The following is a 25,847-nucleotide window of genomic DNA, read 5'->3' on the forward strand; positions in this document are numbered from 1 at the left end:
CAAATACCTTGGGGGCCGCAGCAGGAATCAGTGATTCTAGATACTGTAATTGAGATATTTCCTGTTGTTTAATAGGCACAAACCATGAAACTGCTCTTTGTTACTGCGTCTCATGCTTCAAGCAAGTCAATCTCAACACAGCCTGAACTCTGGCAGTGTGCCCATGCCTTCAATATAAGCAGGTTTCTATGCGCTTTGTCTCTCCTACCCCTGTTCCCTTCCCCTGGGATTTTCACTTCCAGGATGAAGCCACTGAATAAGATTGTGATTCTTTTGGATATGTCATCGCTGGCCTCTGGCATCAGGACTGGATGGAAGGGTGCTCACTTGTAAGATGGCATATTAAATCAGAATTTCACTTACTTGACGTCAAAGTAACTTTCAAATGGTGGTTAGGGAAGGTGACATTGCAGTGCAACTTACTTTTGGGAAGAGGCTACATGGAATATTTTGACATCTGAATTTTGAACAGAAGTCTTGCTATTTACATGCCGGAAGAGAATGACAGGTCAGGTGAGGGTAAAAAACTGCTACATTTCCATCATTGATGTCTGATCCTCACTATGAACATAAAACTTACCTTATTGCATCATCATTGGGGAAGTCTGATGTCAGATCAAGGACATCTTACTTCAAAAGCTATGTCTCTATATAAATGCGGTGTATTTTCAAAGCACGGTAATGCTTCCCTGATCTTATACCCTCAAACAGTAACTCCAATTCTAACACGGTGACATTTCCATTTCTCACCAGCCCTCCATGATACCATAAGACATAGGAGAGGAATTAGCCTCTTTGGCCAATCGAGTTTGTTCTGCCATTCCATCATGGTTGATTCATTATCCCTCTCAACCCTATTCTTCTGTCTTCTCCCCATAATCTTTGACACCCTTACTCCTGTGATGTCAATGTATGAAGTGATCAAACTGTGGTAACCTGTGGCTAATTATAAGTAATTTCATGTGCTGATGTGCCCTAGAACTGTGCCAATACAGGCAATTTCACTTCATAAAACCATTAAACCTTCAACTGTAGAAGGAAACCTTCAACTGTAGAAGGAAACTAGGTTCTATTTTTAACCAATCCAAAAAACCTCACTGCAACTTCCCTCAAAATGTTCTGCAAAAATTCTGATTAATCCTACTGTCCCATCGTCCATTTCCACATATCAACAGAAACCTATCACATTGTTTCCTGCTCCTTTCCGAAGTCCTGTATTAATCCAAGCTACTTGAATGGCTGCACTTTCCTTGGCTTCAAAACAATTAACAATTTTCCTTTTAAAGATGCAATGATATCCATCTAAGCAGTTTTAGTTTCCTTACCTAAAGAGCTCATCTCAGAAACAATTTGACATAGAATGACTAGGAGAGTTTCAGCAGGTCTAGTGTATACTCACTGGAGAAAGGAAGAAAGGAAAGTGATCTCATTTTTGGACAGAATGAAACAGACAAGGTATAGGATCAGACATGATCATATTGCCTGACAGAGCAGGCCAGAGAGGGTTTATAGATTGTTCCTGATTTTATTTCTTCTGCTCTTATTATAAACTACACCCTACAGCAAAACATTCTGGTCTAAAAATTCCAGTATGTAAAAAAAGAAATAACTTCCTAAACTCTCTCCAAATTCTCTGTAAATCTATAAATCTATGTGATTCTTCACCTCACCTACTCAAGTGGGTACAGGTTAAGCACCTAAGTTTCTCCTCATGATTACAGTACTTTTCCCCAGGCATCTTCCTGGTCCATCCAAAGCCTTTTGCAGCCTTTCTAAATGGGACAAAAGAAAAACCCTGCACACAATACTTTAAAAACGCAAACACGAGGAAATCTGCAGATGCTGGAATTTCAAGCAACACACATAAAAGTTACTGGTGAACGCAGCAGGCCAGGCAGCATCTCTAGGAAGAGGTACAGTCGACGTTTCGGGCCGAGACCCTTCGTCAGGACTAACTGAAAGAAGAGCTAGTAAGAGCTAGAAGGATCTCGGCCCAAAACGTCGACTGTACCTCTACCTAGAGATGCTGCCTGGCCTGCTGCGTTCACCAGCAACTTTTATGTGTGTTGCACCCAATACTTTAACTGTGGCTGAGAATATGTCATGTAAAAATTTATCACAACTGATTTACTGCTGTATTATTTATCCATTCAAAATTAATTTGGCCTTTCATATGGATTAATTCACTTTTATCCAAACAATTAGTCACTACTTCATAAATTTCACTACCCTGGCAAACAAAGCTTGGCTTTAGTAAACTTATGAGCCACAAACAGTCTGTTGGAGGAACTCATCAATTTGAGCAGCATCAGTTTTGGGGGAGGAATTCAAAGGTTCATTTTATTTTCTGATTTTTGTCTTCTCCAGATAGCCATGAAATACAGAAAAACCAGGGGGAGTTGTTTAAAAGCCATAACTTCCCCCCTCACGGACACGATAAAAAAAAAACTCACAAACCCCGACGCACCCCCCAAACTCGAAAAAACTAACAAATTGTCCACAAACCTCAAACCCCCAACTCTGCAAAAATAGTGACGATAACATCAAATCCCCAGCCCCCTCCCTCACAGAAAAGAAACAGCGATAATAACATCAAATCTCCAGCCTCATCCTCCACAGAAAAAAACAGTGATGATAACATCAAATCCCAAACGCCTCCCTCACAGAGAAAAAACCGTAACAATAACATCAAATCCCAAACCCTTCTCTCACATGCAAAACCTATCAGATTTGCCCACGCAGAAAAGCATTAGCAAACACCAACATCGGACCCCAGATCCCCAACTTTTCACATAAAAAGTGACATACCGCCAACCGCCAATCGGCAACAAGGAAGAAAACACCAAAAACTGAATGAGACCATTAGAACGTACAGTCCAATAAGCACATAAATCTCAGAATATCGAAACCATCTTTCTGTTAGCTTTCGAGGAGAGTAGTGGTATGAACTCAGTCATGAAGAGTGACCGCCACGCCAGGTTTGAATGCGAATGCCGTCGACTTGGCTACCAACCCTGCGGCCTCCATTGAAAGCGATAGCTGACCTCCTCTGCATTCACCTTGCTGCTTCAATCTTCCTTGATGCTTCAAAATAGAGTCACTCATGACCTCGTGCCCCGTCTCTGGTCTTTTCCATGAGTCAGCTCATGTTCTCGGACCTCTTCAGTCACAGTCTCTGCTCCTCACCAGGAGGCAGCTCTCCGGACACAACCAGAGCACCAGATCATTCAATCAAATTCCAAACTGCACCTCACAGGCTCCAACGGCTGGCATCACGCAATCAAGACAAAGCAGAAGATGTAGAGAAAGTGAAATAATTGAAGAGATTAGCCATGTGGAATATGTCACCCAAGGAATCATTGTTCACTAGCACCATCTTGACTAGAATTGTTGATATTTTGAGTTGAATTCCTGAAAATGGAGAGGTGAAACTCTTGTGTCTCCTTTAGTAAATTCATGCAGCCTGACTTGATTTAATCATTAATTTTTAAGTGCTTGTACTTTCTTCAAATGATAGATTTTGCTTTTGTCTAAAATGATACTAAGCTACCTTGTCCTATACTTGTTTAAATCATTCTCACACCATGAAGCATCTCAGTAGTAGTTTTTAGTCCAGGACAATTTTATTATCCAATAATCAATGAAAAATTGTGACAGAGGATGGTGGAGTGTCTGGGTGGAGATAGGTACCGGGGAACCATAAGTTTGGAAGCTGTGTAGTGGAGATGTCTTGAAGTGATGAAATCAGTGATGGTATGAAAAACTGTGGCCTGATAATCTTTGGTGGGGTCATGGACAAGGGTATGAGGAAGTGTTCAAAGGAAGAGACTCAAGGAGAAATGTCGAGCGCCCATTTTTTTTTCAGAGATTGTGCCCGACCTGCTGGGTTCCTCCAGCAGTCTCGTTTCCACAGGACATAGTAAAACATGAAACATGTTCTATTACTCTCTTCTGTACTTGAGGAACTCTACCTATCTACCTTGGGGTCGAGTAACTCGGACAATTTATTTTTTAGTAGTTCTGACGGTTCTCCATCATGTCCAACGATGACAGAACCTGTGCAGGAGAGATTTTAAAGTGGAAAAGCCGTTTCACCGGGCAGTTCCACTCTCTTGACCTCAGAAGCCCACGTCCAATGGTACGAACAAGCACCAAAAACTGGTCTTATTTGATTGCAGTGGATGACATCTCCTGTACCTTGCCATGCTCCTTCGCTGTCCATGGTGCATTGCAGTACCACCTTCCTGGCTGTTGGATCTCACTGTGGATATCATCTGCCTAGTCTGCCAGAACTGACTTTGGATGCTGGGGCAGGCATGTACCTAGTTCTAACAGAGGTTCCTCTTTATTCCTACGGGTGAGTCTCACTGTGATGAACAGAAGACCCATCACCATGTTAGATTCCAACAGTTTCTGCCGACAACAGGTAGAGTGTGCCGAGTCACCAGGCTATCCAACTTTCTCAGCGTGTGCACTAACAGGATGCTGTCTGATGCTTTACAGCTTCTACCATGGGACCAGTAATCCAAGGGCCTTGGATTAATAAACTAGACAATGAGCTCTTCAATCATGCCATGACAGTTTGACAGCTTGAATTTAATTTAAAGAAAAATGATCATGAAGCAATTAGATTATCATAAAAATACACGTGGTTTCGTAATGTCCTTTGGAGGAGGGAACACATTCTCTCTACACTCTGTAGTCTTAATATGACTTTAGTTTAACACTAACGGGGAACTTTCATCTAAAGTGACCATAGCAGGCACATTCCATCCATCAACAATCTTTCCCTTTATCTCCATCCCTAACAGTGACCCGCCATTATTCCCACTGTCCACCTTCCTCCAAACAGACATTTACTTAGGTTTGGGCAGAGCCTAAGATAGTCACGACATGGAATGCAGACTTTCAATTACGTGGGCACGTGGCCAAGTGGTTAAGGCATTGGACTAGCGATCTGAAGGTCATGAGGTCGAGCCCCAGCCGAGGCAGCATGTTGTATCCTTGAGCAAGGCGCTTAACCACACAGTGCTCTGTGACGACACTGGTGCCAAGCTGTATCGGCCCCTGCCCTTCCCTTGGACAAGATCGGTGTCGTGGAGAGGGGAGACTTGCAGCATGGGCAACTGCCGGTCTTCCATACAACCTTGCCCAGGCCTGCACCCTGGAGAGTGAAGACTTTCCAGGTGCAGATCCAAAGTCTCGCAAGACTAACGGATGCCTTAATGCCCTCATAATACGTGTTGTGTATACAGCGAAACATACAGTGAAATGCATTGTTGCGTCAACGACCAACACAGGACCAACACAATCTTGATGAAGGGTCTCAGTACGAAACGTCGATTGTACTCTTTCCCATAGATGCTGCCTGGCCAGCTGAGTTCCTCCAGCATTTTGTGTGCGTTGCTTGGATTCCCAGCATCTGCAGAGTTTCTCTTGTTTGTGACTGAACACACTGGATGTGCTAGGGGCAGCCCGCAGAGTCGCCATACTGTACATACGGCGTCAACGTAGCATGCCCATAATGTACTAACCCTAACCCATATATCTTTGGAACCGGAGCACCCAGAGGAAAAACTCACAGTTACGGGGAGAATGTATAAACTCCTCGCAGACAGCAGTGTGAATTCAGCCTCGATCGCTGGTGCTGTACTGCATTATCCTAACTGCTACGCCACCCAGGTTTTCAGCGGAAACCTAAGCAGCATACCAAGGAATAGATTTATATCAGACATACTGTTTAACTACAAAAATATCCAGAAGAAGTTATCAGTGTACATCAGTTAGAAAAATCCTTTGGACCTACAGGCATTTATTCTGAGCAGATTACTGCAATAATATCTATCACATTTTAAAGATTTTCAAAGTGAATTTTATCTCATTCATACATAATCCTTCCAGCTGTCAATGGTAACAGCTAATCAAAGTTGATTTCATCACTTGCCATGCTTTAAAACTAAATCCATTTTTTAAGTCTTGTTCTTTGCATTGCATCCTGCTAACTACCTAGCAGAGTGTCGAGACATTCCCCCTGTGGTGCACACTCTGTTTGCCTGCAGACAGGCAAGCCATTTTTTGCCACTTGCCGGGAGGTGTAATAATAGACAAGAACCTGGAACAATTTCAGGTTTCCTGCCAAATGCAGCCACATTGAAAAGGATATTTTGGCAAATGGCTACTTTCATGGAGATTGGTATGAGTGCAATTCAAAGGACTATTAATCAGTGCCATGCTCTACAGTAGGATTTTCTAAGCATCAACATGTGCCACTGTCTGACAAACAGTGATAAACAGGTAAGATTGCCAACACTGCAAGTTTGAAATGGACAGTATAACTTTTTATTGCTGGGCTGTCCAAACCATTTTTCAAGCATGCAGAAAGGACTCCAATTTTCTCACCACATTAGAGTATCATTAGGCAGCTGAAGCATCGTTTTGGCTAGCTCAATGATTGTCAGCATGTCCAGTATTAACTCCTGTGAGTAGTGACCAGCTGGAGCAGAGCGTTGGTATTCTATCTATTTCCTCTGTTTTTATCTGTTACCATGAACATTTTCAAGGGCTTATGAATTCTATTTTGAAAGTTAGTATTAAATTTTCTTCGACAAAATTTTCATGCATTGCACCCAAGGTCACATTGACTTGCTTGCTTTCAGAGTTTTGAGGGATGGAAAACGAGTATGTTGAATTGTTTCTATTGTTTAAGAACCATTGAGTCATAGAAAACTACAGAAGAGAAAAAGGCCTCTTGGCCCATCTAGTCCATGCCAAGCTATTATTCTGCCTAGTCCCAACCATAGCCCGCCGTACCCCTTCCATCCATGTACCTATCTAAACTTCTCTTCAACATTGAAAGTAAAACTGCATCTACCACCTGCGCTGGCAGCTTATTCCACACTCTCAGCACCCTCTGAGAGAAGTTTCCCCTAAAAACATTTCATCTTTCACTCTTAACCTATGACCTCTAGTCATAGTCTCACCCAAACTCAGTGGAAAAAGCCTGCTTGCATTTACCCTGTCCATACCCCTCATCACTTTGTATAGCTCTATCAAATCTCCGCTCAATCTTCAACGTTCAAGGGAATAAAGTTCTAACCCATTCAATCTTTTCTTATAACTCAGGTCCTCCAGTTCCAGCAACATCCTTGTAAGTTTTCTCTGTACTCTTCTGATCCCATTTATATCCTTCCTGCAGGTAGGTGACCAAAACTGCACACAATACACCAAATTAGGGCTCACCAATGTCTTATACAACTTCAACATAACATCCTAACTCCTGTGTTCATTACTTTGATCTATGAAGGCCAATGTGCCAAAAGCTTTCTTTATGACCTTATCTACCAGTGTATGCCACTTTCAATCAATAATGGACCTGAATTCCCAAATCCCTTTCTTCCCCCGCACTCCTCAGTGCCCTACCGCTCACTGTTGAAGACCCACCCGGGATGGTCCTCTCAAAGTGCAACATCTCACACGTCTGCACGAAATTCCATCTGTGATTTTTCAGCCTATTTTTACAGCTGTTCCAGATGCCACTGCAAGCTTTTATAGTCTTCCTCACTGTCTTGGTGTATTCGCAAATTTGCTGATCCAGTTAACCACATTATTATCCAGGTCATTGATATAGATGACAAACTACAATGGACACAGCACTGATCCCTGCAGCACTCCGTTAGTCACAGGCCTCCAGTCAGAGGGGCAAACATCTACTAGAACTCTCTGGCTTCTCCCATTAAAGCCAATGTCTATTCCAATTTACTACCTTATCTTGAATGCCAAACAACTGAACCTTCTTGACCAACCTCCCATGCAAGACATTGTCAAATGCCTTGCTGAAGTCCATGTAGACAACATCCACAGACTTGTCTTCATCTACTTTCCTAGTATCTTCTTCGAAAATCTCTATAAGATTGGTTAGAACAATCTACTATGCACAAAGTCATGCTGACTATCCCTAATCTGTTCCTAAATATCCAAATGCTCATGTATCTGGTCCCTTCGAATACCCTTCAATAATTTTCTCACTACTAACGTCAGGCTCACCAGCCTATAATTTCCTGGTCTTTCTTAAACAGCAGAACAACATTAGCTTTCTTCCAATCCTCTGGTACCTCAGCATCACGGGGGCCCCCCAGGGCTGTGTGCTCAGTCCACTGCTGTTCACTCTGCTGACCCACGACTGTGCAGCAATACACAGCTCAAACCACATCACCAAGTTCGCCGATGACATGACCGTGGTGGGTCTCATCAGCAAGAACGACGAGACAGCATACAGAGAGGAGATGCAGTGGCTAATGGACTGGTGCAGAGCCAACAACCTGTCTCTGAATGTGAACAAAACAAAAGAGATGGTTGTTGACTTCAGGAGAGCACAGAGCGACCACTCTCTGCTGAACACTGACGGCTCCTCTGTTGAGGTCGTTAAGAGCACCAAATTTCTTGGTGTTCACCTGGCGGAGAATCTGACCTGGTCCCTCAACACCAGCTCCATAGCCAAGAAAGCCGAGCAGCGTCTCTACTTTCTGCAAAGGCTGAGAAAAGTCCATCTCCCACCCCTCATCCTCACCACATTCTACAGAAGATGTATCGAGAGCATCCTGAGCAGCTGCATCTCTGCCTGGCTCGGGAATTGCACTGTCTCAGATCGCAAGACCCTGCAGTGGATAGTGAGGTCAGCTGAGAAGATCATCGGGGTCTCCCTTCCCACCATTACAGACATTTGCACCACACGCTGCACTTGCAAAGCTAACAGTATTGTGAAAGACCCCACACACCCCTCATACAAACTCTTCTCCCTCCTGCCATCTGGCAAAAGGTACCGAAGCATTTGGGCTCTCACGACCAGACTGTGCAACAGTTTCTTCCCCCAAGCCATCAGACTCCTCAACACTCAGAGACCAGACTGACATCTAAATCATTTACTATTATATTGTAACTTGTCCTCTGCTGTACCTATTGTCTTGTTTATTAATTATTGTACTGCTCTGCACTGTTTTGTGCACTTTATGTAGTCCTGTGCAGGTCTGTAGTCTAGTGTAGTTTTTATGTTGTTTTACGTAGTCTAGTGTAGCCTTGTGCTGTCTCACTTAGTCTAGTGTAGTTTTGTGTTTTTTCATGTAGCACCATGGTCCTGGAGGAACGTTGTTTCGTTTTTACTGTGTACTGTACCAGCAGCTTATGTTCAAAATGACAATAAACTTGACTTGACTTGTCACTAATATCTCTGCTAGATATTACCCCTGCAATTTCTGCTCTTGCCTCCCACAGCATCTGAGGGAACATCCTGTCAGGTTCTGGGGATATGTCCTCACGATAGCAAACATCTCCTCGTCTGTCATCTCTAGTTTAGAGGGTTCCTGATCTTGCTGCTGCTTTGCTTCACTTCTATAGACCATTTCCCGATTAAGTACAGATGCAAATAATCTATTTAAGATCACTCCCATTTCTTTAAGCTCCATGCATAGATTACCATTCTGATCTACCAGAGGACCAATTTTGTCCATTGCAATCCTTTTGCTCTTAACATATCTGTAGAAGCCCTTAGGAATCACCTTCACCATGTCTACTAGAGCAATCTCATGCCTTCTTTCAGCCCTCCTGATTACTTTCTTAAGTGTTCTCTTGCATTTCTTATAATCCATAAGCACCTCATTTGTTCCTACCATCCTATACCAGCTGTGCACATCCTATTTTTTCTTAACCAGGGTCTAATATCTCTTGAAAACCAAGGTTTCCAAACTATTTATCCTTAAATTTTTATTCTGACAGGTACATGCAAGCTTTGTAGCCTCAAAATTTCACTTTCGAAGGCCTCCCATTTACCAAGTTTTCCTTTGCTAGAAAACAGCTTGTCCCAATCCACACTTGCCAGATCCTTTCAGATAACATCAAAATTGGGCTGTCTCAAATTTCAAATCTCAGCCCGAGGACCATACCTACCCTTTTCCATAATTACCTTGAAACTAATGACATTATAATAACTAGATGCAAAGTGTTGCCATACACAAACTGCTGTCACCTGCCCTCGCATTCTCTAACAGGAGATCAAATATTCCACACTCTCTCAGTAAGACTTCTATGTATCGATTAAGGAAACTTTCCTGAACACACTTGACAAACTCTATCTCATCTAGTTCTTTCATAGTACGGGAATTCCAGTCAATGTGTGGAAAGTTAAAATCTCCTGCTATCACAGACTTAACATTTCTTGCAACACTCTATGATCGCTCTAAAAATTCATTCCTCTAAATCCTGCAGACTGTTGCATGATATAGCCCCATTAATGTGGTCATACCTTTCTTATTCCTCAGTTCTACCTATAAAGCCTCACCAGACAAATTCTCTAGTCTGTCTTGACTGGGCACTGCCATGCCATTTTCCTTGACTAGTAATGCCACCCTTCCCCTCTATAATCCCTCTAGTTTGTCATGTCTAAAACAAAGGGATCCTGGAATACTGAGCTGCCAATCCTGCCCCTCCTTCAAGCAGATTTCACTAATGGCTCCAATATCATAATTCCATGTATTGATCCATGCCCCGAGCTCATCTGCCTTTCCTTCAATACTTCTTGCATTGAAATATACACAGCTCAGGATGTTAGTCACACCATGCTCAACCTGTTGATTCTTGAATTTGTCTGAGGTCCTAACAACATGTCTTCACAACCTCTCCACTGCCTGTTCTGGCACTCTGGTTCCCATTCACATTATGAATTGCCCCTTCTACTACACACTGAAGGACATTCACAATCTCAATATGAAGCTCAAGGCATGATATTTTAAATTCTGTTGTCATTTGCAATAATTCTCCTGAAAGTTTCCTCCTTCCTTGTAAAGATTTCATGTTTTCATAACATGTTTGATTGATGAAGCTTTACAGTCTCTGAAGTTTTCAGTTAACACTCTCACAATTCATGGTATTTATATTTAGCAAAAGGAGTCAGGCTTTGGCAGCCAGGAGCCCAAATATTGTTTTGAGAATGAAGCAGTTTCTTTGATCTTTCTTCTCTTTTCAGTCCTGATTCCAAACTCAATTATCACTTTACTCAACTAAGACACAAGGCCCCATGTTGCTCCTGAGTTCCCATGAAAGGTACTCTGAAAGCTTGTGAGAAGGCATAGATAAAGCTACCCAGCAATACTTAACTCTCTCTCTCTCTCTCTCTCTCTCCTACTCACATCCAACCTATCCTTTGCACATTCACTCCTTTTCTCCTTCCCTTATTTTTCCATTTCCTTTCCAAATTTCTCTTTACATCTTGCACAGCAACATAATACAAGTTGAGGATTTGTGCCATATACTGAAATGGTGCTGCTTTTTTAATTGCCGAGAATTGACAAAAAGCAGAAAGAGAAACAACGGCAGTACATAACATGATCACAGTTCCAGATTGCCTGGAGAGGTATTGAGATACTCAAACAGAATTGATCTGTGGCCTGGATTGATTTAGTTCAGTAGAGATGAATTTTCAAAATTGGTCTCAGTGAATTTTTGGCCTTAGGGAGGGTCATCTGTGGAAAATAGGTAAGTGTTGATTCCAACTTAATCTGAAGTTTCTGGTTTTCTTTTTAACCATCATGGTCTAAACTAACTCAGTTGAGTAACCACCAAGTGTTACAGACCCCATCAAATCTGTCAAGAGTCTTTGCTCTGAGAAAAAACTCAGTCTAATGTGATAGCTGAAATTTTCCTTTCTTAAAACATAAATCTTTTCTCTAACTTCTTTCAAAGGCATGGCTTTCTTCCAAAAATTAGGAAAGAATTTGATGAAATATAGTCCAAGCAGTCTTTTTTATAAATGTACAAGAACATTAAAGCTATTGTACTGTAAGCAAGTAATCATGGATCTTCAGGTATGTAACTGCTCCCTTTACATGTCCTGCTACTTCTAAAGGTATTGTGGGAGGAAATTTTTACAAAAGTAGTTTGAGCATTCAGCAAAAAGTCTACCAACTTACAGAGAGTGGCAGGTTCAAGGGATGTGGCGGTGCATTTTAGCTGAGGATTATCAGTGTAAATCAGGAAACTGATGTGAGTTTCTGAATAGCTACATCTGGAGTGGCAAATAAAAGAGGAGGAATCACTCTAGCCTTCCTGAATTCAGTAAGCAGTTAGACTTACACGTTATAGTATCTACTGATGAACTGTGACCTCCGGTCTCGTTCTCTGCTTCCTGCTCACTGAATGGTGCAGTATCCTCTCTCAACAATGCCTGGTCTTCTCCGTCTTCATTTTCATTCCCTGCAACAAGATTGAGTATTATTTTAAAAAGAGATTGAGTCGCTATCACAATGGTGCTTTTGCACTATTGAGTATCGCTTTCCCCTACAACAGCAACAACACTTCAAAAGTAAGTAATTAGCTGCAAAGTATATTAGGACATCCTGAAGTTATGAATGGTGTCACATAATTCACATTCCTTCTTTGAATTATGTTCAGGTCACCCTGTGAGTGAAACAAGAGAAGAAATGACCCCTTTTTGGGTAAATCTTTATGATATCACAGCCCACACACAGTATGAAGTGGACTTTAAGGGAGGCAGAGTTGTGAGCAAAGATTATTTTGTCCTCATGATCCACAAAATCAAAACACGAGAAACTTTAATGTGAATTTTTAGATTAATTTAAACACATCACTAATCTTATTTATTTTTCAACCCTTGACAATTTTGCAAACGCACAGATACAACTTCTTTAACCAATGAACATATTTAGGTTAAAAATCATCCTTGTTCTGAAGGAGAAGGATGAAGAAACCCACACTAGACAATGCCAAGAACCACCATAAAGTTCGTTCCAAATAAATAAAAAAAATCTAAAAATGGTTTATTTACTTGTAGATTATTTGAGGGAAACAGTAAATAAACATTCCTGTGGCTCTCAAAGACTCTTGTTTATTTTAAAACTATTTTATCTTAAGCTTGCGTTCAACCTAAATTAGGGGCATGTCAGAATTTTGCAGACTATAGTTGCTTACACAGTAAGAGCAATCTTTCCAAATCATTCCTAACGGCTCTTTGCCATAGACGGTTACTGGGGACACGAGAGAATTCCCTGTATCCAGCATTGTCGGATGGCTTGTCAAATGAAAAATTTCCTTCACAGTTACTGGATCACAGCATGTCCACGTCAGGCTCCATCACAATTAGTAGATCTGTTATGTGAGAAAATAGGCTAGAAATTCTGGCACTGCTGATCCTGCCTAACGTTTGTACCACTGGTCCAATAGTCCCCACTGAACCCTCGGTTTTCAAGCACAATCAGAAGGAAGAAAAGGTTGAACAAATTCTGAAGTGCAAACACGAGGAAATCTGCAGATGCTGGAAACTCAAGCAACACACATAAAAAATGCTGGTGAACGCAGCAGACCAGGCAGCATCTATAGGAAGAGGTACAGTTGACGTTTCGGGCCGAGACCCTTCGTCAGGACTAACTGAAAGAAGAGCTAGTAAGAGATTTGAAAGTGGGAGGGGGAGGGGGAGATCCAAAATGATAGGAGAAGACAGGAGGGGGAGGAATGGAGCCAAGAGCTGGACAGGTGATTGGCAAAAGGGATATGAGAGGATCATGGGACAGGAGGCCTAGGGAGAAAGGGGGAGGGGAGCCCAGAGGATGGGCAAGAAATTATAGTGAGAGGGACAGAGGGAGAAAAAAAGAGAGAGAAAAAAAAGTGAATAATAAATAAATAAATAAATAAATAAATAAGGGATGGGGTACGAATGGGAGGTGGGGCACTAACGGAAGTTAGAGAAGTCAATGTTAATGCCATCAGGTTGGAGGCTACCCAGACAGAATATAAGATGTTGTTCCTCCAACCTGAGTGTGGCTTCATCTTGACGGTAGAGGAGGCCGTGGATAGACATATCAGAATGGGAATGGGACGTGGAGTTAAAATGTGTGGCCACTGGGAGATCCTGCTTTCTCTGGCAGACAGAGTGTAGGTGTTCAGCGAAATGGTCTCCCAGTCTGCGTCGGGTCTCGCCAATATATAGAAGGCCACATCGGGAGCATCGGAAGCAGTATATCACCCCAGCCGACTCACAGGTGAAGTGATGCCTCACCTGGAAGGACTGTTTGGGGCCCTGAATGGTGGTAAGGGAGGAAGTGTAAGGGCATGTGTAGCACTTGTTCCGCTTACACGGATAAGTGCCAGGAGGGAGATCAGTGGGGAGGGATGGGGGGGACGAATGGACAAGGGAGTTGTGTAGGGAGCGATCCCTGCAGAAAGCAGAGAGAGGTGGGGAGGGAAAGATGTGCTTAGTGGTGGGATCCCGTTGGATGTGGCAGAAGTTACGGAGAATAATATGTTGGACCCGGAGGCTGGTGGGGTGGTAGGTGAGGACCAGGGGAACCCTATTCCTAGTGGGGTGGCAGGAGGATGGAGTGAGAGCAGATGTGCGTGAAGTGGGAGAGATGCGTTTGAGAGCAGAGTTGATGGTGGAGGAAGGGAAGCCCCTTTCTTCAAAAAAGGAGGACATCTCCTTCATCCTAGAATGAAAAGCCTCATCCTGAGAGCAGATGTGGCAGAGATGGAGGAATTGCGAGAAGGGGATGGCATTTTTGTAAGAGACAGGGTGAGAAGAGGAATAGTCCAGATAGCTGTGAGAGTCAGTAGGCTTATAGTAGACATCAGTAGATCAACTGTCTCCAGAGATAGAGACATAAAGATCTAGAAAGGGGAGGGAGGTGTTGGAAACGGACCAGGTAAACCTGAGGGCAGGGTAAAAGTTGGAGGCAAAGTTAATAAAGTCAACGAGCTCTGCATGCGTGCAGGAAGCAGCGCCAATGCAGTCGTCGATGTAGCGAAGGAAAAGTGGGGGACAGATACCAGAATTGGCACAGAACATAGATTGTTCCACAAAGCCAACAAAAAGGCAGGCATAGCTGGGACCCATGCAGGTGCCCATAGCTACACCTTTATTTTGGAGGAAGTAGGAGGAGCTAAAGGAGAAATTATTAAGAGTAAGGACTAATTCCGCTAGATGGAGGAGAGTGGTGGTAGAGGGGAACTGGTTAGGTCTGGAATCGAAAAAGAAGCGGAGAGCTTTGAGACCTTCCCGGTGGGGGGTGGAGGTATATAGGGACTGGGCAATTCTGAAGTGTTTGTGCTTGGTTGACAGCTTGAGGCTTCAACACTTTGACAGATAATTTGAATTGAGAGGAACTTCTTCACACAGAGAGAGGTAAGTATATGAAACTTAGAGCTACATGCACCAGTTGAAACAGAGACCATAGATAGCATTAAATCATGTCATGATGCAATTCTGAAGGAGAAAGAAACAGTGAAACAGGGGAAGTTGGAAAGAGAAGCATATGAAGACAGAGGGAGACCATTTGACTCTCTGTGCTAATGTCAGGAAAGAAAGAGACACACAAGCAATTCCCACATCCCAATCTCCAATCTGGGATTGTTGGTTATGATATATTACAAGTTTATCCAGGCAATTTAAAACTCACTTTTCAGGGAGTAAATTTCAGACCCCAAATATGTCTTTGGATAAAAACTCTTTCCTCAGCTTCTGTCTCATCTTTCTACCAATTCTTGAATTTGTGTGTCTTTATTATGACCTTACAGCCAATGGAAATTACTTCCTGATCATTCTGTCCGGGTCCCCCATTAAGTAACACATCTCAATTGGATGCTCCTCAACTTCCAGTATTCCAAAGAGAACAATCCTACCAGAGGCAATATCACCACAATGTTAAATTTCTCTGGAAATGACAACATTTTCTCTCTCACGCCTCATTCCCATGGTTTGGTGACCTGAACCATATGTGATAGCCCTGTCATCCAGTTATTATTCATATGAAGCTGACATGAGTTTCCTGCTCACATGCACTTCAGCTGCTAAGAGTGAGCATTACATATGCTTTGTGTACAGCTTATCTGTCTCTTGCAACTTTCAGGGATCTGTGGAAAATGCCCACAGATCTTTCAATTTCTCTGATTTATTCAGTTTCCTACCTTTTAACTGGTCCCCCCCTCCCCTTTCCTCTGCCATCCCCAAACAGATTTTCTAATTTGAGTTATTTTCTGTTTTGGTTCTTTTTTCTGTTTCCATTTAAACATCTCCTCAGAGCTTAAAGCTTTCATGGGGTCTATTATCTACAAGGTCATTTTTGGTATTATCTGCAAATGATTTAATGATGATCTCTACAAGTACCTAAATCACTGAAACCTCACACAAAGCTAGAGGCCTGGAACTAATCCTTAAAGAAGCCCAATGCACACAGCTTTCTCATCACTTCAATAAAAGACTTGATTGGAGTGGAGAGAGGTTTATGTGGTGTACACTGTTTCAGTTCAGTGGGATGTGTCTGTGCTGTGGATTCTACGTAATTCTATGCAACCATTTATCTCTCCACAGCTTTCTGCAGTCCAAACCTCCGCCAGCAGTAAAAACGGTCTGTAGGCTGAAGCAACACAGTCTGATATTTGTGCTCCTGCTATTTATCTGTTTTCTGTTCCAATGTTCATTTGTGGAAATGTGACAAAAGCGTAAATAAACCTGTGCAAATATGAGCGTTGTGTGTGAGCAATGAGTCACGTAACCTCAAACAGGAGCCTAACCATGAAGCTGTCTGAATCCAATCTCCAAGTATAAATATGCACATTGCTGTTTGCTATTAACCCAGACGCTGGAGGATGACACTAATAGCACAGCAAACAGATTCAGGGTTTAAACTGAACTATTTTACCAGAAGGATAGCAATACAACAAAAATTCTGGCAAGGGAATTGAAAAGGGCATTCTGACCCATTCAGCTATCTTCACTGATGAGACGAGTACAATTTATGCTTCACTGACTTTCTCTAATTTACTTTCACTCCTAAGGGAAGTTCTTGGCTGTTGGGAAAACTTCCAAGGGCAGAAAAGTCTACAAAATAGTAAAAGGTGAAATAAAATAGAATACGTACGGAAGGATGGGAACTCTATTAGCAAGGGACACTTTCTGAGAGAATGACTTACGAATTAGGAAAGAGTACTGATGTCGATTGTATTAAAAGGCTTGTGTTTGTTTGAAAAAGGAGAAGGGGAAAAATAGAGAAGGTGGGGTTGAGGTGGGTAGGTGGGATTGATGTGTAGAGGAGGAAGGTAGGTGGATTGGTGTGGTGGAAACGAGAACTGAGGAACATGGTGAGAAGAGGGGAAGTGGGCGCTGTGGTAACGGTAGAGGCATGAGACACTGCGATGTCCGGCTAAGGTCATGGTTTATGGTGAGATTTAGGTGGGATCTGGGGCTTTAGGGAGTAGGTGGGATGGGCAAGTGACCAGTATCCATCACTCATGAATGCTGGGTTTATACACTATTTCTTGTATTGATCCACAAATTAACAGTGAATTGAAATTATTAGGACAACAATTGCACTTGCTTGTAATCCCTAGGCCTCTGGCCTAGTGTGAAATTTCTAAACTACATGACAATGCTAATTTAGGTGTGTGAAGAAAGTTTGAGCTGATGTTCGACTCCATTTCGTTGATTAGAGCATCCGTTAATCACAATTAAAGCTCTGAGGAAGATTGAGACATTGAGGCAAATATGGAAGGTGAGTGAGAGTTCAGCGCTGACTGCTTGCCTTTTGATCACTGCTGAGAAGGAGTCTGAGCAGCCCATCACTGTGTGGTTCTCAGTGGCAGACGGGTAGGCCTCTGCCTCATGTGGCGTCCCTCTCTTTCGATGAATGTCGGTGATATCGGAGGATGATATCGTGGCTCTGCATTTATGGATTGGACAACTGTATTTATGGAATCTGGACTTCGTTAGACACGGCTTTTATATTCTGTGTTTTTTTATTGCCCTTTCCTTTTCTGTTTCGTTGTGTGAGGTGAAGGGTTTGGGAGTTGACGTTCTGTTGTCTTCTGTTAGTTTTCTTGTGGGGGAGGGGTTGTTTGGGAGCCAATGCTCTTGCTCCATTTTGTACGAAGGGAGGGGTTTTGGGGGTTGCTGGTCGGGATGCTGTTCTTTTTGTGCAGGGGGGAGTGGGTTTGATGTTTCTCCCTGAATGACTTTCATGTTCTTTCTTGTTTCATGGCTATCTGGAGAAGACAAATCTCAGAGATGTATATGGATACATATTTTGACAGTAAATGAACCTTTTTTTCTGAACCTTTGATGGCTTGCTGCTCATCTCAGCACTGCCCATTGGTTATGGTATAGCAGTTTTACAACCGGATCAGTTACTGATCCAGTGGCATGGATCAGCAGTTCAAAGACCCACCCAACACTCCAGCTGTGAAATTTAACTTCACTTAGTAATGTGGAACTATTTTTTTAAATACCATTGCACAACTACCTAGTTGTTTTAATAGCGCATGTGGGTAGGCTAAAGGGGAAATAATCTGTCATTCGTTCCTGATGATCCTAAACCAACCAATGAAGCTGACTCCTAATTGCCCTCTGAAATTAATTTGCAAACTACTGATCTGTACTGTTACTGTTACATTAAAACAGAGAAGGGTCTCGGCGAGAAATGTCAGCTCTTTATTCCTCTCCATGGACGCTGCTGACCTGCTGAGTTCCTCCAGCATTTTTTTGTGCGTCACTCTGGATTTCCAGCATCTGCCGAATCTCTTGTGTTCTAGAATAAATCTGATCCGATCATCTTTCATTAACTCCAAAATGAATTTGGGAAGGGCAATGTTGCTTCCAACACAGTAAACCTTGCAAAGTCATCCTTGCAAACATCTGGGAGAGCTGCCAAACATGAGTCACATCACAGCCTGACGTACTGAGAAACAAGACAGACCCACCAAAGAGGGCAGCACAGTGGTAAGCAGATGGGAGTGATATAGCACAGACCCATCAGACAGGGCAGCAGGGTGGTAAGCAGCTGGGAGTGACATAGCACAGACCCACCAGAGAGGGCAGCACTGTGGTAAGCAGCTGAGAGTGGCATAGCACAGACCCACCAGAGGGGGCAGCACTGTGGTAAGCAGCTGGGAGTGACATAGCACAGACCCACCAGAGAGGGCAGCACTGTGGTAAGCAGCTGGGAGTGACATAGCACAGACCCACCAGAGGGGGTAGCACTGTGGTAAGCAGATGGGAGTGACATAGCACAGACCCACCAGAGAGGGTAACATCACACACAAAATACTGGTGGAACGCAGCAGGCCAGACAGCATCCGTAGGAAGAAGCACAGTCGAAGTTTCAGCCAAGACCCTTGGAAGACCCTTGTGTGTGTTGCTTGAATTTCCAGCATCCGCAGATTTCCTCGTGAGAGGGTAGCATGGTGGTTAACAGTTGGGAGTGGCCTCAGGAGACCTCGTTGCTGATATTGCACATCAGATCAAACATGGAACAAGAAAGCTCCTCCATTCACTGATGATGGACCACACTTTATTTACTTTACATGATTTGGGTATCACTGCCAAGGCCAGAAATTATTGCCCATCCAGTCAGCAGCCTTCTTGAACCTAGCTGCTGTCCTTCTGGTAAAGGTACTCCTTAGTGCTGTTGAGTAGGAAGTTCTAACGTTGAGACACTGGCGATATATTTCCAATTCAGAATAATGTGTCCTGCTGCGATTCAAGAAACTTGCTCATTACCCTCTTCTCAAGGGTAAATAGGGAGGAGTAACAAAGTCATTGCCAAGCACTGAAAAATTATTGCACCTTTAAAAAAAAATCTATAGTTGTCAATGTTGAATTATCAACCATTTCATCCCTCCTGAGAAAGGAAATAATCCAGCAGATGTGTTTAAACCTGAGTAGAGTTGGTGACCAAATACTATGCTTGTTATAAATAGGGAACCAAGTTTTCCCCTGAAGAAATTGTTGCATTGATACTGGACCTACAAATTGCACTCAACTGATCTTTTAACATAATGCTTTAAGCAGAAGGGTAACAGCAGTTAGACAAACAGCAAGAAGCTTAAAAAAAGTTTTGCTAATGTCCTGACGAAGGGTCTCGGCCTGAAACGTCGACTGCACCTCTACCTAGAGATGCCGCCTGGCCTGCTGCATTCACCAGCAACTTTGATGTGTGTTGCTTGAATTTCCAGCATCTGCAGAATTCCTGTTGTTTTCTAATAACCTGGTAGTTTTATCTAGTTAAACTCACATTATTCTCTGGTATAACAATCTGCTGGAGGAACTCGAGCAGTATCTGTGAAGGGAAAGGAACTGCAACATGACCAGTTGAAACTCTGCATCAGGTTTCAACCTGAAGCATTGACAATTCCTTTCCTGCCATAGATGCTGCTTGCCTCACCTGAATTCCTCCAGCTGACCATTTGTTGCTTCTGCTGAATTGTGTCTCTATTATTCCCTGGTATACAAGGGGGTTTCTTAACCTTCTTCTTGGAAAAAGATAACCGGAATCTCTAAACTGAGATAGACAGGGCTTGACTCGGTCAATAAAATGAGCATTCCCTAGAAGACAAGCAAAATCTCACTGTGAGTGAATTTGACTTGGAGACTTTTTAACAAAGCAATGGATCTCGGTGTAGGTTCCCATGAGAACAACTGTGTCTGTACACAGTGCCTTTAACATGTACAAAGTGCCCTTGAATTAGAGCTTCTAAGGGAATGGGAATGAAGGTCTAGAGCTCCCAACTTAACAAACAAAGAAAACAAAGTTACAGAGGAGTTATTTAAAGTGTTGGAGCAGGCATATGGAGCTAATATAGATCGGAAGGGCAGCATTCCAATCAACATATTTTTGAATAATCTTAAATGAATTGATAAAAATAAATCAAGAAATGCACAAAAACATGAAGAACATGGCATTTGATCCTTTGGCGCTCTGCTCTCACTCATGCTTCCAGACAGAACACAAAGAAAGGTTTGTATTATGGGTTTCCTGCTGTCATCTCTATCTTGCAAACTGTGTCCTTCTCAATATCTCCAAATCACCTATTTGTACTGCCTTCTCCTCCCTTGAGGCTTTCAAATTTGAACTTAGGGAGTAGGGTGAAAAGAGGAGCATGAAACTCACACTACAAACCTTTCTTTGTGTGCCTTATCTTTCCCATCTCGTCTCACCCTTCTCTTTCCTACTCTCCAGCCACTCTTCTCTCTCTCCCCTCCCCCAATCATTCACCTTCCCACCTGCTCAAAATAAGAGAAGAAAACAGGCTTCAGGGGCATTTCTTCTCCATAAAATTCATTCCACATCACTGGTCCTCAAGATTAATCCTGTTCATTTTTGGGGCAATGCACAAGTCTTTCAGAGGAATGTACATAAAGCCTCTTATTCTCTGTCCATTGACAAAAGGCAAAAATAACACCGTTTATTCAACATCATCAAAATACAAAGGGCATACTCAATGTTCAATCTTAAATTCAGTATTTCAGAAAAAGGTAACTAGAAAAGTATTTGTCAGACAAAAAATATTGCACAGCTGTGAGCAAAGAACAAGATAGGGAAACCTCTCCTGTCAGGTCTCTTTTCCCCCTTCCTTTCCAGTCCTGATGAAGGGTCTCAGCACAAAATATTGACTCTTTATTCCTCTCCATAGATGTTGCCTGACTTGCTGGGTTCCTCTAGCCTTTTATGTGTGTTACTCTGGATTTCCAGCACCTGCAGAATCTCTTGTGTCGAAGACAGGGGAACTAACGGGATTGTTCTTTTGAAGAGTAACACCGGCATATTGGGTTAAATAGTCTCCTTTACAGCTGAATGATTCCAAAACTGCAACCCTGATGTTACAAGCATGTCTAGATAGAACAGGATCAGCCAGTTATTGCACCCTCTCATCGTGCAGCTGCTGCAGTATGAAAATGTGTACTTTGGCATATTACAGCAGGCCACTATGAAGTAAATGAGTAACATATACATTATGCACACTGTATTTGGATAGCCACTGTCCTCTACAACACAAAGCCTAGGCAATCCCTATTTGCTGATGGTAGAAGAACAAAGAGAGGAAAGGAGTCTTTGCTTTAAAGTCTTCACCTCAGCTGTGAAGTCAGTCCATCTGCATGTACCTACTCATGCAGATACTGTGAGCACCAAGTGTGTGAATGGCTAGTACTTTTGGAAGCAACAGCTCTCACTGTATAACAGTAAGGTTCCCATAAGATAAAAGAGTAGAATTGGGCCACTCGGCTGATCTGCTCTGCCATTCCATTGTGGCTAATTTATTCTCCCTCTCAACCCCATTATCCTGCTTTCTTCCTGTAACCTTTGATGCCTTGACTAACCAAGAACATATCAACCTCTGCTTTAAATATACTCAATGGCTTGGCCATTGGAATAAATTTCACAGATTCGCCACCCTCTGGCTAAAGACTGCACTGTGATCTTGTCTTGAAGGCCAATGTTGGAACATCTTTCAAGAACGAGAGTCCTCGCGTGCATCAGGCCCTGATGGTGTACCTGGTAGGGCCCTGAAAACTTGTGCCAAACAACTAGTGGGAGTGTTCAAGGACATCTTCAAATCTCTCTTTTGCAGTCGGAGATTCAAAAGGGTGAAAATCAGTGCCCAAGAAGAGCAAAGTGAGCTGTCTCAGTGATTATCACTCAGTGGGACCCACATCTACTGTGATGAAGTGCTTTGAGAGGTTGGTCATGGCTAGAATTAGTTCTTACCTAAGCAAGGACCTGGACTTGCTGCTATTCGCCTAATGCCACAATAGGTCTATAGCAGATGTAAACTCACTGGATCTCCACTCAGCCTTGCAACACCTGGACAATAGTACCACTTTCGTCAGGCTGCTTTTTATCGACTACAGCACAGCATTCAGCACAATCATACCATCGGTTCTAATCAAAATACTCCAAAACATGGGCCTCTGTACCTCCTTCTGCATCTTGATTCTTGACTTCCTTACCGGGAGGCCATACTCTCCGTGGATTAGAAATAACATCTCCTCTTTGCTGACAATCAACACTGGATGCCTGCTTAGCTCACTGTTCTACTCTCTTTCCACTCACAAATGTGTGGCGAAGCACAGCTCAAATGCCATCTTTAAATGTGCTGACAACACAACTATTGTTGACGGGATTTCAGATGGTCATGAAGAGGCGTACAGGAATGAGATAGGTCAGCTGGTTGAGTGGTGTTGTAATAATAACCTGCACCCAACGTCAATAAGACCAGCAAATTGATTGCGGACTTCAGGAAGGGGAAGTTGAGGGAACACACAGCAGTCCTCATCGAGGGATCAGAAGTGGAAAAGGTCAAGAGTTTCAACTTCCTGGGCATCAACATCTCTGAGGATCTATCCTGGTCCCTACATATTGATACAATTACAAAGAAGGCAGCTATATTTCATTAGGAGTATGAGGAGACTTGGTAAGTCACCAAAGACACTCACTAATTTCTACAGATTACCGTGGAGAGCATTCTAACTGGTTGCATCACCGTTTAGTATGGAGGGGCCACTGCACAGGATTGGAAAAAGCTGCAGAAACCAGCTCCATCATCGGTACTAGACTCCACAGCATTCATGACACCTTCAAAAGGTGATGCCTCAAAAAGGCAGCATCCATCATTAGGAACCTCCATCACCCAGGACGTGCCCTCTTCTCATTGCTACCATCAAAGAGGTGGTATAGGAGCCTGAAGACACACACTCAATGTTTCAGGAACAGCATCTTCCCTTCCACTATCAGATTTCTGAATGGACAAAGAACCCATGAACATTACCTCAGTATTTTCCCTCTCTTTCTGCACTACTTTTAATTTATTTTTTATATACACTTCTTGTAATTTATAGTTTTCATACATTCTATTGCAATGTACTGCTGTCACAGAGCAACAAATTTCATGACATATGCCGGTGATATTAAAACTGACTCTGATTCTGAAGAAATTCCTTCTCTTCCCTCTTCCAAATGGACATCCCTCTCTTCTGAGGCTGTGCTCTCTAGTCCTTCACTCACCCACTATAGGACACAAGTACCTAACATCCACTCTATCTCAGCCTTCCAATATTCGATAGATTATATAAGAGATTTCCCCCTTCTAAGCTCAATCGAGTATAGGCCAGAGCCATTAAATGGTCATCCAATGTTAAACCTTTCATTCCCAGGATAATTTTTGTGAACCTACCTCTGGAACTTCTCCCATGCCAGCACATCTTTTCTTAGATAAGGGTCCCAAAATAGCTCACAATACCAAGTGCAGTCAGACCAGTTCCTCATAAAACCTTAGCATCACAGCCTTGCTTGTATATTCTAGTCCTCTTGAAATGAATGCTAACATTATATTTTCCTTCCTTACCACTGACTCAACCTACAAGTTAGCTTTCAGGGAATCCTGCACAAGTCTCCTGCACCTCTGATTTGTGAATTTTCTCCCCATTTAGAAAATAGTCCATGCCTTTATTCCTTCTACCAAAGTGCATGATCACACACTTCCCTACACTATACTCTTCTGCCACTTCTTTGCCCATTCTCTCAATCTGTTGAAGGATTTCAAAGGACAGACAGGTAGGCAGAAGGGTCGGTAAGTAATGACATCAAACCCTTAGAAAGAGATGATGCAGTATTGGAAGATGTAGAATCCTTGTGGGTAGAGTTAAGAAACTAAAATGGTAAAAAGACCGTGATGGGAGTTATAAACAGGCCACGAACAGTAGCCAAGATGTTGGATATAAATTTAAGCAGGAAATAGAAAAGTCAATGTTACTGCCCTTATTACATGCCTGATGGTGTGCTGCTGAAAGGTCTAGACCCAAAATTTCCCTCCATAGATGACGCCTGAGTTGCTGAATTCCTCCAACAATCTGTGTGAACTGCTCAAGATGTTCAGCACCTGCAGATTCTTGCATTTATGAATTCCTCCAGCAGTTTATTTATTTCCAAGCTTTCACCATCCATAGTCTCTTTGCCCCACTCCCATCAGGGAAGAGGCTACGCAGCATTCACGCCAGGACTAGTGGACTCCAAAACAGGTACTTCTCCCAAGCTATACACACAAAATGCTGGTGGAACGCAGCAGGCCAGGCAGCATCTATAGGAAGAGGTACAGTCGGCGTTTTGGGCCGAGACCCTTCATCAGGATTTCTCCCAAGTTGTCTGGCTGATCAACACCTCCACCCATTAACCCACCCCACCACACCTACTACCACTACATACACATCACTTTCCGCACATACAAGCAATCTATGCATATAACATTAATCAGTACCTTGTGTTTTATATGATTGCTTTTATATTCATATTTATTGTTGGTTTTTCTGTTTTTTTATTGTGTTCTTTGTGCGTATTGTGTTTTTTAAATAGACAATAGGTGCAGGAGTAGGCCATTCGGCCCTTTGAACCAGCACCGCCATTCACTGTGATCATGGCTGATCATCCACAATCAATACCCTGTTCCTGCCTTCTCCCCATATCCCTTGACTCCGCTATCTTTAAGAGCTCTATCTAACTCCTTCTTGAAAGAATCCAGAGAATTGGCCTCCACTGCCTTCTTAGGCAGAGCATCCCACAGATCCACAACCCTCTGCGTGTAAAAGTTTTCCTCAACTCCGTTCGAAATAGTATACCCCTTATTCTTAAACTATGGCCTCTGGTTCTGGACTTCCCCCAACATCGGGAACATGTTTCCTGCATCTAGCGTGTCCAATCCCTTAATAATCTTATATGTTTCAATCAGATCCCCTCATCCTTCTAAATTCCAGTGTATACAAGCCCAGTTGCTCCAATCTTTCAACACATGACATGATGAAAGATGCTGCATCTAATCCAGAGTAACAAACATTTTTTCTCCTTTACACTGATCAATTAAAGAATAACAACAAACAATCCTGAATTTTTAATCTTGAATCTGGGTGTGTGTTAAATGGCCTTGAAGTGAGCATCAGACTACACATTCATGGCTTCAATAATATTGTCCAAAGTAATATCTGCTGATTCTGTCCCTGCCTCACTCAACCTGCTGCTGAAACATCTTTG

The 25,847-nt window shown here is 42.7% G+C and overlaps 1 protein-coding gene across 1 annotated transcript in view; it reads right to left on the reverse strand.

Annotated features, from left to right (window-relative positions):
* The window catches only part of mdfi (MyoD family inhibitor), a 119,233-nt gene that overhangs the window by 51,130 nt on the left and 42,256 nt on the right, over positions 1–25,847 (reverse strand). The window contains exon 2 of the mRNA XM_063065459.1: positions 12,121–12,240. Within this exon, the coding sequence (XP_062921529.1) occupies positions 12,121–12,240 (120 nt within the window). The remainder of the gene's footprint in view (positions 1–12,120; positions 12,241–25,847) is intronic.

This window comes from Mobula hypostoma, chromosome 13 (assembly GCF_963921235.1).
Source record: "Mobula hypostoma chromosome 13, sMobHyp1.1, whole genome shotgun sequence".
Classification (NCBI taxonomy): Eukaryota; Metazoa; Chordata; class Chondrichthyes; order Myliobatiformes; family Myliobatidae; genus Mobula; species Mobula hypostoma.